The sequence below is a fragment of the Danaus plexippus genome, chromosome 17 (genome assembly GCF_018135715.1).
Source record: "Danaus plexippus chromosome 17, MEX_DaPlex, whole genome shotgun sequence".
NCBI lineage: Eukaryota > Metazoa > Arthropoda > Insecta > Lepidoptera > Nymphalidae > Danaus > Danaus plexippus.
In genome coordinates, this window is record NC_083548.1 from 2,809,314 (window position 1) to 2,822,032 (window position 12,719).

The 12,719-nt window shown below is 31.0% G+C and overlaps 4 protein-coding genes across 6 annotated transcripts; 3 read left to right on the plus strand and 1 right to left on the minus strand.

The window, feature by feature from the left end:
* Window positions 1–33: 33 nt before the first annotated feature.
* On the plus strand, window positions 34–2,133 carry LOC116771238 (solute carrier family 41 member 1-like). The gene has a single exon (XM_032663037.2). It carries the CDS (start codon window positions 274–276, stop codon window positions 1,597–1,599), a length of 1,326 nt encoding a protein of 441 aa, XP_032518928.1. The 5' UTR covers window positions 34–273; the 3' UTR covers window positions 1,600–2,133.
* Window positions 2,134–2,139: 6 nt separating this feature from the next.
* On the minus strand, window positions 2,140–3,223 carry LOC116771239 (large ribosomal subunit protein eL43). Its single transcript, XM_032663038.2, has 3 exons — window positions 3,081–3,223; window positions 2,778–2,906; window positions 2,140–2,313 (listed from the first exon to the last, which is right to left on the minus strand). Exons 1-3 carry the CDS (start codon window positions 3,081–3,083, stop codon window positions 2,173–2,175), a joined length of 273 nt encoding a protein of 90 aa, XP_032518929.1. The 5' UTR covers window positions 3,084–3,223; the 3' UTR covers window positions 2,140–2,172.
* Window positions 3,224–3,863: 640 nt separating this feature from the next.
* LOC116771162 (dihydrolipoyllysine-residue acetyltransferase component of pyruvate dehydrogenase complex, mitochondrial) lies at window positions 3,864–9,433 on the plus strand. 3 transcript variants are annotated; one of them, XM_032662915.2, is made up of 10 exons: window positions 3,864–4,103; window positions 4,535–4,710; window positions 5,204–5,386; window positions 5,719–5,754; window positions 5,894–6,079; window positions 6,189–6,457; window positions 6,793–6,887; window positions 7,257–7,456; window positions 7,813–7,915; window positions 8,407–9,433. In XM_032662915.2, exons 1-10 carry the CDS (start codon window positions 3,985–3,987, stop codon window positions 8,534–8,536), a joined length of 1,497 nt encoding a protein of 498 aa, XP_032518806.1. In that variant the 5' UTR covers window positions 3,864–3,984; the 3' UTR covers window positions 8,537–9,433. The 3 variants fall into 3 exon arrangements, with proteins under 3 accessions (XP_032518806.1, XP_032518808.1, XP_032518807.1); XM_032662917.2 differs by having other exon boundaries at window positions 6,237–6,457; XM_032662916.2 differs by lacking the exon at window positions 5,719–5,754.
* A 134-nt stretch (window positions 9,434–9,567) lies between these two features.
* On the plus strand, window positions 9,568–11,533 carry LOC116771446 (uncharacterized). The gene is made up of 3 exons (XM_061523192.1): window positions 9,568–9,865; window positions 10,049–10,205; window positions 11,095–11,533. The coding sequence occupies exons 2-3, from the start codon at window positions 10,049–10,051 to the stop codon at window positions 11,481–11,483; spliced, it is 546 nt and encodes a 181-aa protein (XP_061379176.1). The 5' UTR covers window positions 9,568–9,865; the 3' UTR covers window positions 11,484–11,533.
* The last annotated feature ends 1,186 nt before the right edge of the window (window positions 11,534–12,719 follow it).

A 12,719-nucleotide genomic window follows, 5' to 3' on the forward strand; every position in this document is an offset into this window, starting at 1 on the left:
GGTGATATACTACACACGTCAACAAATCAATGTCATACTATATCAGTGTCCTTAGTTGGTTGTAGATAAATACAGTAAACATAATAATTGAAATCTATTTTTATTAGCTACTGGTGGGCTATTTATAGTGTTAAAACACGTATTATACAAGCCAATAAAAGCATTAGTCTATCTTAGTAAATAATATCCAAAGTAACACGATTGCCCAAATTAATAAGAATTTTAATGGATTTGAGGTTTTGTAATTAATGTTAATTGGCAACTATATTTGTGATGAACAGGACAAAGAATAATAATGCTAAAATGGAAAGAAGTACAGAGTCCCAAACTACAACTGACATGAGTGTGGACGCGTATAGACTAATTACAAACGACGATAAACCGCCCGATATTAAATATGGAAGAGAAAATTCCTGGGTTGCCGGTGTTCAAATGTTTGTGTCATTTTTGCTTGCTGGATTTGGAATGGTAGCCGCTAGTTTATTACTCGATGTGGTGCAACATTGGCAGGTTTTTGAACAAGTATCAGAAGTATATATCTTAGTTCCTGCACTGTTAGGCCTGAAGGGTAATTTGGAAATGACATTAGCATCTCGGCTCTCAACACATTCACATTTGGGACATCTTGAAACAAGTTTAAAAGCTTTAATTGTTGGTAATTTATGCTTAATTCAATGCCAGGCTATTCTGGTTGGGTTTTTAGCTGCAATGGCAGCCGTAGTGATGGGATGGATCCCAAAAGGAGACTTTGATATACATCATGCTATGTTGTTATGTGCATCAAGTGTGTTAACTGCTTCTTTTGCAAGTTTTGGTCTGGGTTTGATTATGATTGGAGTTATTGTTGTTTCTAGAAAGATTAATATAAATCCTGATAATATTGCAACACCAATAGCAGCTAGTCTTGGAGACTTGACAACCTTGGCATTATTATCTTGGATAGCATCTTTATTATATAGGACAATTGGCACAAGTGTTGTGTTACCATCTATGATTATTATTTCAGGCTTAATTTTAGTACCATTATGTGGGTATATAGCTTTTAACAATCAATTTACAAGACAAGCATTAGATGAAGGCTGGGTTCCTGTTGTATCTGCCATGGTTATAAGTAGTGCTGGAGGTTTAATTTTGGATTATACTGTGTCAAATTATAAAGGCATAGCAGTATTTCAATTAGTGATAAATGGTATTGGAGGAAATATGGTTGCTGTTCATGCATCAAGGTTGTCAACATTACTACATACTGGCCAACCGGCTGGTGCAGTACTTGGCAACACGACAAGACTATTGCTTGTTATGGTTGTGCCTGGTCAACTTATATTCATATACACAATAGGTTATCTCAAAGCAGGTCATACATCACTAACTCCTATTTTCATCTTGATTTACATGACGGCAGCTATGTTGCAAGTTTTCTTATTATTATGTATAAGCCATTATTTGGTTGTTGGTATGTGGAGGTTGGGTTTAGATCCTGATAACTCTGCTATTCCATATTTAACTGCCCTCGGAGACTTACTCGGAACAGCGCTACTCGGTATTGCTTTCCACATTTTATATGCCATAGGAGACAAAGATAGTGACTTAGGTGATTAAGTATATAAGTGTTCATGAATTTATACAAATCCATAAGAAACCTACTTATAAAGTTTTATCAGATTATGTAAGTTGTATCCTCTTTACAATTGAATAAATATAGTCTTATTATATTAATGTTAAGATACACATATATAATATTGTACTAAATACCTTAGCAATAGAACTCTGTTATGGTGCTAATATGTGTACTTGCATATCGTTAACAAATAAATTATATTTTAATACTATAACCAATTAAACTGTACTTACAAAATAAAATGGTCCAACATATTGTGTATATAATCATTGAAACTTAAGCTAAATTTATTTGAAATTTTTGTAACCTTAACTCTTTAACCACAGTAGTGATATACGTCATCTCGAATTTATAATTAAGTTGTGTTTCTTTCATTTGTAAATCAAAATTTAAGTATCTAATTATGAAGAATATTATTTTTACTATTTATTAAAAATATTTGTACATATACAGCTGTAACTATTGAAGCGAAAATGCACAAAATGTGGAATAAAAATCTTATATTTAAAATGAAACAGATGTTAAAGTTTTTTTTGTTTATTCCCTTATCCTATTCATTTAACTTCACGCAACCTTCTGACTGCTGAACGGCAGGATGAGGCAGCTGTGGTGGAGAAAACCCAGGCTCCACCAGCAACGGTCCTCTTGCAACGCTTGCATGACCAGATACCAACGCAGCTACGTTTCATGGCATCCTGAAACATTTTATACAGTGTATAAGTTATAGAAATATTATATATACCCATCAGCTGCAGATAATGATAAAATATGTTGTAAGAATAGTGTTGTAGCCATATGCATTGTTTTCATAATGAGTATATGTAAAGGGTCTTACAGTGACAACTTAAATTAATGTAAAACGTAATGAGTTCAAATTGTACATGTTACAAAACATAATAAAATTACAATAACACTCACAGATCCGCAAGATTTGTCTATTTTTATAGGAACACATCTTTAGACAGAGGTTATAGCAATTATTGTGTATAAATAATTTGTAAATAAATACGGCTCAGAATAATTTTTACAAAAAATTAAAATAACTACGACTGACCATTTAACTTAGAAAAAACTTAAGGCACAAATGTGAAAACGGAATCATGTATGAAATACAAACTACAGCCATACTATAAAGACGTTCATAGAAACGAAAACTAACCTTTCCACAAAAAGAGCAAGTGTACTTAGCGTGTTGTGTCACTTCCATCTTTTTGACCATTTTACGAAGTGAAGCACCGTAACGTGTGCCATATTTACCAGTGATTCCAACCTTTTTCGTACGCTTAGCCTGAAAACAACGGAACAGCCTATGAAATACGAAAACATAACACTACTAAGAAAACTGATACGGCACTAAAATAATTTTCACTTTCAATTCCTCGGGTTACAAGCACTTAAACAAACATAACTAAATTAAATTATGTATAAGGATTGCTGAAATAATTTACAATTTAATTCTCACCATTGTAAAATAACCTGCCTAACAGAAAAGTTGACAGAAAAAGAGGTTGTTTGACAATCGGCTGCCAAAGACTTGACAAAATGTCAAAACTCCAAAGGTTGTCTTTGGTTTGCATTTCAATTTATGCATGTATGTACAAGAATACAGTTTATTTAGATTTAAAAAACTTTTGTATTTTTTATACTATAAAAAAATATTATGTTAATAACTTTTATCCTCCAATTTTTAAATATTTTATTTTTTATTAATATTAATTTCATAAGTTTTGTGGTTCTTCCTTTACTTCTTTGTGTTGGCATGAAATTGATAATTTTAAGATTGTTTAAAATTGGAATTTTTCTTCTGGTGGTTAAATATGTGAACTAATTTGTTTTGTAGTTAGTTAACATTATTAACTAATTTTTTAATAAGCTTTATAATAATTAGTAAAATCTAAAATTTTATGAGCTAGAATAAAATTGTACCTTTTGCTGCTTGTACTTGAAAACTCTGAAAGAAAATCTGTTATTAACATATTTATTAATCATGATTGTACTCAAATCCATAATAATAACATTAAGCATTTGTCTACGTGTTTGTAAATACAAAGTAGTTGTTAGTGTGATTGCGTTAATTGATGTATAGTTTTAAAAAAAAATAGTAATTTTTGTTTTATTCATATTATTGCAATTTCGATTCTTGAAAATTTTGACTGTAATTAGTGTGTAGTTGAAATTATATTTAGTTTATGGATTAAAATTTAATTATCTAAATGAAATGTGATATAAATATGTATTCTGTACCTTGTCACTGTCATTTACAACGAGCATTTCAACGACCTACAAGTCGATAAAGGTCAATCTCCTGGTTTCATAAAAATTCGTCCTGATTTTCTAGACGTAATACTCAAAATTGTAAATCAAAAATGCTACGAACGATTTTAGTGCGAAATCAAATATTAAACGATACAGTTAAAAAAGCAATCCGGTGTAATATAACGAGATGTTTAAGCACAGAATTGGCAAGACGAAAGCAGCCAAATAAGTAAGTTTTAAGGAATTTTCTCGTTATAGAGTTCAATTCTCCTATAACGTTAAATCGAATTGGACAGTTTTTCTTTGAATGTTGTTAATAATAATGTAAAACAAATCTTTAAAGCATTATAACAATTTGAACATAAATTGCATAACCGAAATGTCAATTCTCTCATTGACAACTCGCCGAATTTGAACACTACTGAAATTTGATTTAATATACTACTTGTTCTACATATTGGTTATCTTTTTATACAAATCAACAATGATCTAGTTGTATGCAAAATATTATACTAACAAATGTTATATTCATCATAAAATATTTTCTATATATACAGTTTCTGCACCACATGGGAACTTAAATGAAATTTAACATATGTTAGTATACATATAATGTCCAGTCAATACAATTTTCAAATGCTAATAGGTGAATATTTTTAGGCCATTAGGTGTAACACAACATAAGATAAAGCCAGAACACAAATGGGGAATTCAAATCAGGAGCTATTCAAGTCTTCCATCACATTCAAAGGTAAACCTACCAGCATTATCACCGACTATGGAAAATGGGTCTATAGTGAGCTGGGAAAAGAAGGAGGGTGATAAACTAAGTGAAGGTAATACAAAAGTATTTAAAGAGCTAATATATGACCATAAAATCATAGTTTTAAATAATATTTTGTGAAGAATATCTCAATATTATACTAATGAATGTTTCCATCTAGTAATTTTCATATTTATATAGTCATATAAATATAAATTCAGAAATAACATATTTTTTTCTATATCAAAAAAAATCTGATTCCTGACAGTAAATTTAAAGTCACATCCATAAATAAATAGACATATTTTTACTGCATGAAAGATGTTTATCTTAAAACAGTCTTATCTGTCTTCACATTATATAATAATATTATGACAAATATGACATTAATTTGTATGAGTTGTAGTTAAACTATTAAATGTTGGATAAAACTGGCTGGTAGAGAAAAAAATATTACTATATATTATAGGAAGTCTTAGTATATTAAAGATATGCTTAAAGATTTTACAAAACAAATATGTTTATGGAAATTCGGCAATGATACAATACATGTTACACGATTACAGGTGATCTTTTATGTGAAATCGAGACTGATAAAGCCACAATGGGCTTTGAAACTCCAGAGGAGGGTTACTTAGCGAAAATCCTCCTACCCGCCGGTACAAAAGGTGTCCCCGTAGGGAAGTTGCTATGTATTATAGTTGAAAATCAAGCGGATGTTGCAGCATTTAAAGATTACAAGGATGATTGTGAGTGGTCACACATTGATCCATTTTTTTTTTAATACCAAGAATGTTATTTAAATAAAGGGCAGAATAATAAGTAATTTTGGTCATTAAACAATCTAATTATCGCTAAAATATTTTGAAATTAACTAAATTACAATTTTTATATTTCATTCACATAAACTAAACAGAGAAATTTCAAATTAATAGACATTATTGTTTGGGAATGCATGATTAACATGGGATAGTATAATAAGTTGTTATTATTAATTAAAAAAGGTTGACTTATTTTTTATTGTACAATATTAACTAATTAATTAACCGCCTGTTACATCTAACATTTCTCACACCTACAGCCACAGGAGTGCCATCAAAACAACCACCGAAACGAGGTTATTATTAACTTTTATATGTCATATGTTTTTAATATAAATATATATTTGTTCAATGATAACAAATAATTTTTCTAATCATTTTTGTATTATTTTTGCAGCTGTCAGAATGTTTATGTATTGATTTTCTGTCATATAGCGGGTGATGCTAAACCGGCTGCGGCACCAGCACCAGCACCAGCAGCGCCAGCGGCTCCATCTCCAGCTCCAGCTGCAGCCCCAGCTGTAGCACCAGCTGTGGCCCCAGCTGCTGCTGAACATGGCAGGTTGTATGCTAGTCCAATGGCCAGGCGATTAGCTGAGCTTAAGAATATGAGGTTGGGTGGTGAGTTATATTTTTATAAAATAAAAAGATTATATAAAAGAAAGGGACATAATACATAATATTTGTATAGTTTCAAGCCTGAATTACTTTGCTATGGGTAAATTCATAGGTCAAGGTTCAGGGCTGTATGGGTCATTAAAGAGTGGTGATCTCGCAGCTGCGGGCCAGCCTGCAGCGGCAGCTGCACCACCAGCTCCAGGTGCTGCTTACACAGATATACCATTGACCAGCATGAGAGAAGCCATCGCCAAGAGGTTGTCACTATCCAAACAAACAATACCACATTACCAATTGACTGTCATAGCTAATGTTGAGAAGTTGCTGGAAATGAGGAAGAGGATTAATGAAAAGTTACAGGCTGATAAGTCTGATGTTAAGGTATATAATTTATTTTAAAAAATATATTTTTTATGTTGGTTCTTGGTCAGCTGGAATATCATACAGATTATAGGTATATAAGTTTTTGAACTTCTGTTTTATGTTAATGAATTTTAGTTGTACAAAATAAATACGAGAGAAAATAAGTTAGTAATATTTTGCTCTGACTGTCAATGCTACTTGTATAACAATGGCCGTTGTTTTTTTGATACAAAGAGCTTGTTTACAAAAAGATATTGTTTGAATCCATACAGCAATTGTGCAATCTTTGATCATATTAATTGAATTTTTTGGAATTGCAATGCATTTCTTAACCTTGTATTTTTTTTTTATAGATTTCAGTCAACGATTTTATCCTTAAGGCTGTAGCTTCAGCCTGTAAAAGAGTACCAACAGTCAATTCACATTGGATGGAAACGTTTATTAGACAGTGAGTTATCTGTTATTAATACAGTTTGAAAACAAATAAACTTTTAGTTATACACATAAAAAACATATTACTAGAAAAAATTAAAAGATATAATGTTGTTTTATAAAAATTCACTTACTAGTTTGGGGCCATCTATAAAATACGTTACACGAATTTAAAAAAAAAAGACAAACGATTAGTTAGATAATAATAAATATGTGACATCACAAAACTATTGACCCTCCATGCCCATTGTCAGTGATACCATCCCTCCCCATTAGCCTGTACATATACATAGATATGCTTATGTATATAATATATATATGTACAGGCATTATTATTTGTTTATTATCATAACTAAAAACATATCTATTTACTTCTTTTCCCCAGGTTCAACAATGTGGATGTCTCAACAGCTGTAGCGACACCCTCTGGTCTGATCACACCCATTATATTCAATGCTGATTCCATCGGGATCATCGAGATATCGAAGGAGATGAAGAAGTTAGCAGCCAAAGCGAGGGAAGGAAAACTTCAGCCTCAGGAATTTGTCGGAGGCACAGTCACAGTCTCCAATCTAGGAATGTTTGGTAAATATATTTATTAAAGTTAAATAAATGTATGCAATTAAGTCATTTTTACAAAGCGTTTATAATTATTTTAAACAACATACACCCGTCGTTTAGTTTTATGTCAATGAATACTCGCGAAAATGTCAGTAAGTTATTATTTTTGACAACAGTACAATACACTACTGGTTTTGATAGTGTCGCTGGCGAGAAAACTAATAGGCCACAATAGCTTGATTATTAAATAGGCAGTAATCATATATAATGTGATATCTCTTTAGTAGCAGGTTCATATATATGTATATAGATTTCATTTATTCAAATGTTAAGAATAGAGTTGCATAAATGTATAATTTTTTTTGTTATTTCTTTGTCAGGTATCGCAAACTTCACATCTATAATCAACCCGCCTCAATCTCTGATACTGTCTGTCGGTGGACTGCAGGATATGATGATTCCAGATAAAAATGAACCACAAGGGTATACAGCCTTAATATACAAATCAACTTAAATAATAAATCCAGGCGGTAGCAGGTTCTATTCCTGCTTGTGTCAATGAATTTTTCCTTCTATATTATCTACCTAATAATTATATCTCATAAAATTATATGAATACAAAATAATTGATGGAAAATTTATATTCCATTATAATTTATTTATACATAGAATAATATGTCTAGAGCTAAATTTAATCTACATAAAGTACAAAATTTAATTGTTTGAGATGAAATTATGTTGTATGTAAGATGAAATAATATTATGGTACATAGATTAATAATCATCTTCATGGGATTTACACTTAATATTTGATTTATAAAGATGTTGTTAAAAAAAATATCTAAATATGAAGGTATATTTAACTTCGACTGTTATGAACAACTAAGCGAGATTTAAAAAAAAGCTGGTAAATCAAGGAATCCTTATATTGAGGTATTTATATTTTTTGTACTGTATATATATGTTTTGTCCAGGTTCCGCTTCGCAAAGGTCATGACATTCACCGCGTCAGCTGATCACCGCGTCATAGACGGGGCGGTCGGCGCTCAATGGATGAAGGAATTGAGAGAAAACATCGAAGATCCAGCCAACATCATACTGTAAACAATACTGACTGACTCACACTACTATGAGTTTTGATACACTTCATTTAATGTAGAGATTCAATACTCTATGAATGTTTGACAACCCTGAACATATCCATCTATGGTTTTCATGTTGTGTTTGACAACCCTGAACCTGTGTTTTTCATATCGTCTGGCCTAGTACATAATTCCAATAATCAATCAAAACTCATAGTATGTGTTAATACGTCAAGTTTATTATGGTTGTAACAGTGGATAGTGTTTCTTTAACCCGTCTCATGTTATTGGTCGTACTTGCTGATTGATACTTTTGTCTGTCAGTTATAACGCCACATTGAGGAGATTCTACTGTAATTGTGGTATATTTGTTAAACATGTAAATGTAAGTTTTAATTGATTTTTAATTAAAAATTTAAATATATATATATATATATATAATGTTAATATAAGTTCAATCGGCAAGTTATGAAATTTGAAGGAGCTCTACATCATCCTATATTGTTTATATTTTTTAATATAATTTATTTTGTTTATAATAGTCTAAGAGCAATTAGTAAAAAAAATATATACATTTATACCACATTTATCATCGATATCATGGGATTATTTTATTTATCATTAAGTTGAAATCATGGGATCTATCATATAAATTGCAATTTGAGATAAATTCTGTAGTTACGTACATTTTTTTTAAAGCAAACAGTTTTTATTGTACTTATAGTAGCTCTGTAAATCTCCACATCTAAACCATTCTGTCATCTTGCAGTTGAGATATTTTTTTTTTTTTTACTTATTTATTTTTTTTATTATCTTATATCATTATATGTAAATAATAGTAATATTAACGTTGAATATGTATGGTTTGACGCTAGCTGAATGGAAATTTAGTGAAAATATATTAATAATAATACCTTTATATTATTTTTCATTTTTTTTTGTGTTTACAGCAGTTTAATGATGGACGTGGGATGAATCTTATAGATTTTATATGTTAACCTGCAATGTGTAGTTTCTTGTTATTGTCTTATTTAATACCGGGGAACACTTGAATATAGTTTTTTGTTAATTGGTTAGGGATCATCAGTAAAAAAAGTTGATATATATCAATGCATTACAATGAACATAAAACTGATGATATTTTTCAGATATTTGCTGGCTATTTTTATAATGTTAGCAAAAAGGAGGTTATAATTAAATATATTTTGATCTATTTCGTCATGGCCGCAAATTGTTACAGTTGCGTGCGAAAACCTGAGCGGGGCTCGTCACGGCCAAACTGTCACGAACCCAAGATAGCCATATAATTAATTTATTATTCCAATAAAAAGATCATTGCTATTATTTAAAGGTAGGCGTGAATATTTTTATTTTAATATTCTTTTTATTAAGTCGATGTTAGACAGCGTCATAAGATCCAAAATATAACTATTTTTAAACAAAGTTCATTGTTTTTGTTATCCATAAACCAGTAAAAGAATATGTTTAATAAACTGCGACACATAACTTTGAGGGATTTTTTTTAATGAAATAGATGGACACGTCAATCGATCCGGAATCTGAATTAGATGTGAAACAAGTGAAAGAAATTCCAATCGTCCAAGACACGGGTACCTTTAAACACGATACGGGGGATGTTTACGATGGATATTTCGAAGCCAAGAAAAAGGATCGCAGCGTCAAAATGCACGGTATATATTTAATAAAATCCATAAATAATATGTATGCAATGGAATGTAAGTATATAAATTTCATTCAATCATTCATAAATTTTTACTCTTGAACGAACAAAATATGTTCACCGACATAAAAATCACTTAAAAACTCAATAAACATTCATTCATTCCTTACCGGTGACCCTTTAAACTAATAGTTAAAGGCGTTAAGCCTGTTCCATATATATATTACTTATCACAGTCGTGAATCAAAGAGAACCAATTACCTAATGTTTGATACATTTATAACACTGATTTGGCACTGTAATATTAGGTGCATTATATTTCCTAAGTGTTATAATGAAATTTTGGTATCGGAAAGAATTTGTCGGCTGCTTAAGGAAATAAAAGCTTTGTAACATTACGTTTAGTAATCAGAAAAATAGTTCACTCTTCACTCAAAACTTAAACGATAAAATATTTCCTAATTATCTAAAATTTTGCAAATCTATTAATTTTGATTTTTATATATAATAGACGACTATGCGTATTAATTTTTATGTACGTTGCCGTTTTTCTATCTTTATGGTTTTATTGCAAAATCAATAAAACGATAATATCCGGTTTTAATGAAACACTAGCAAATATATAAGCCGTACTTTAAATCGACAACACTTTTTTTGTGATGCTTTTGTTTTACGTCCGCTATTAAATAGTTAAAAGCATTGAAGTCGGTGAAGCGTTACAGAACATTTTTGTCTCATCGTAGAACTTAATGGGATGTGCCGTCATCCATCGTACTCGGCGTCATGCTCTGATTACTAGATTTATGTTCAAATTAAAAAAAACCGTCCTATTAATAGTTTTAAATCGCTTCCATATTTGCTCCAAGTTATTATACATTTGATATAATTGTTAATCTAAGGGCCTGGCATTTACACGACGGCTGAAGGCGACGTGTATTCTGGGATGTGGGACGCCGATCGTTTGGGTGCAAATGAAGAGGTTAGAATTAGTTTCGTGGAAGGATCTACATACGAAGGACAGTATAAGGATTGGTCGTATAGCGGGCACGGGAAGTATGTTTATCCCGACGATAGCGTCCTTATCGCCGATTTCAATGACAATGTACCAGTAGGCAATTTAACTTTGGTCGATCCAAACGGACATATTTGGCTCGGTAGGGCCGAGCAGGGCTTCGGATGGTTTGACCCCGTCAATCATTTCTATGATATGTTGGAAAAAACGAGAGAAAACAAGGTGAAGAAGCATCGAAAATCTGACATCAGTTCTAATACACTGTTTATAAAATAAACTGTCAAATTTATTATCGTTTAATACAGATAATAAATAATTTGACATTACATTATTGTTTTATTATTTGATTTTGAACGAAAATGATCAGCTCTTAAATAATTACTATCGTCGGATTTATTCTGATACGAAGCTAATCTATGCTTGTATAAAATGTAACGGTGAAATTTTGTACGTCAGTTGTGTTACAAGTGAGTTATTAAATGGAACGTGACAGGAAACCATCGAAAATGGATATCAGAATCCAGAATGGTCACGAGCTAAATGAATCCGTCGACAGCTTTGTATAATATCACAAGAAAAATTATGTAAACATTTTATTTGTTGATAAACAAAAGGGCGTTTTGTGTTATGGCTCTTAGGAGTTAAGTACGCAAACTACTTAAAATGTTAAGATACGCGTTTGAACTTTTATAGTCACTCGACATTTTCAATACTTCTGCACTTCGATGCGTGATAGTACGGAGTTATTTAAATTTGTTTTGGGTGTCGTACATAACATTAAGTTGTTAAGTATACTGTTTCTAAAAAAAGTGTCTTTTTTATTTAGATACGTAAATTTATTTACCATTCAATTATTTTAATTAATTATTTTCACGGGTTACAATATTAATTGCTGTGTAGAAACTAAAAGGATATCACTTCGATATTTATTATTTCCTTTCCATGTTTTGAAGGAGGTGAAAAAATGTTTGTTGCTAAATAAAGTCGTGAATATTTAAGGACAGGTTAACTTTTGTTTGGTTAATGATGCAATTCTCGTCATATAGGTCTAAACGAGCTGTCGCCCACGAAATAAAACCTAAATGTGACTGTAGTTACGGCCTCGACTGTACGCCTACAGGAAACGTAGACTTACACAAAAGGAGCGAAAACTTCGGAATGCTTTAATATTTAAATACTGATCAACTGAGTTGTATACAGTTAGTAATACATGATTATTTGTTTCTAAGTCGCTTCAATAAACGAGTAAATTCGTTATACTTATATTGCAATAAATTGGGAATCAAATACGCTGATTGAGGAATTGAGACTATGTAGGTGACTCTCAGCTACATAGCAGTATTTAGAAAAATGTCCATTAGGAGTAAATTTTGTTTTATCTTTTTAAAAGCAGGTTCAACTATTACTGATGTTTGTAAAATGTATAGTACTGAATATTGTGGACTCAGAGATAGTTGTTAACGGATACCTTAAATTTTAAAATCTCGTTCCCAAGATATAGTAATGCAACGC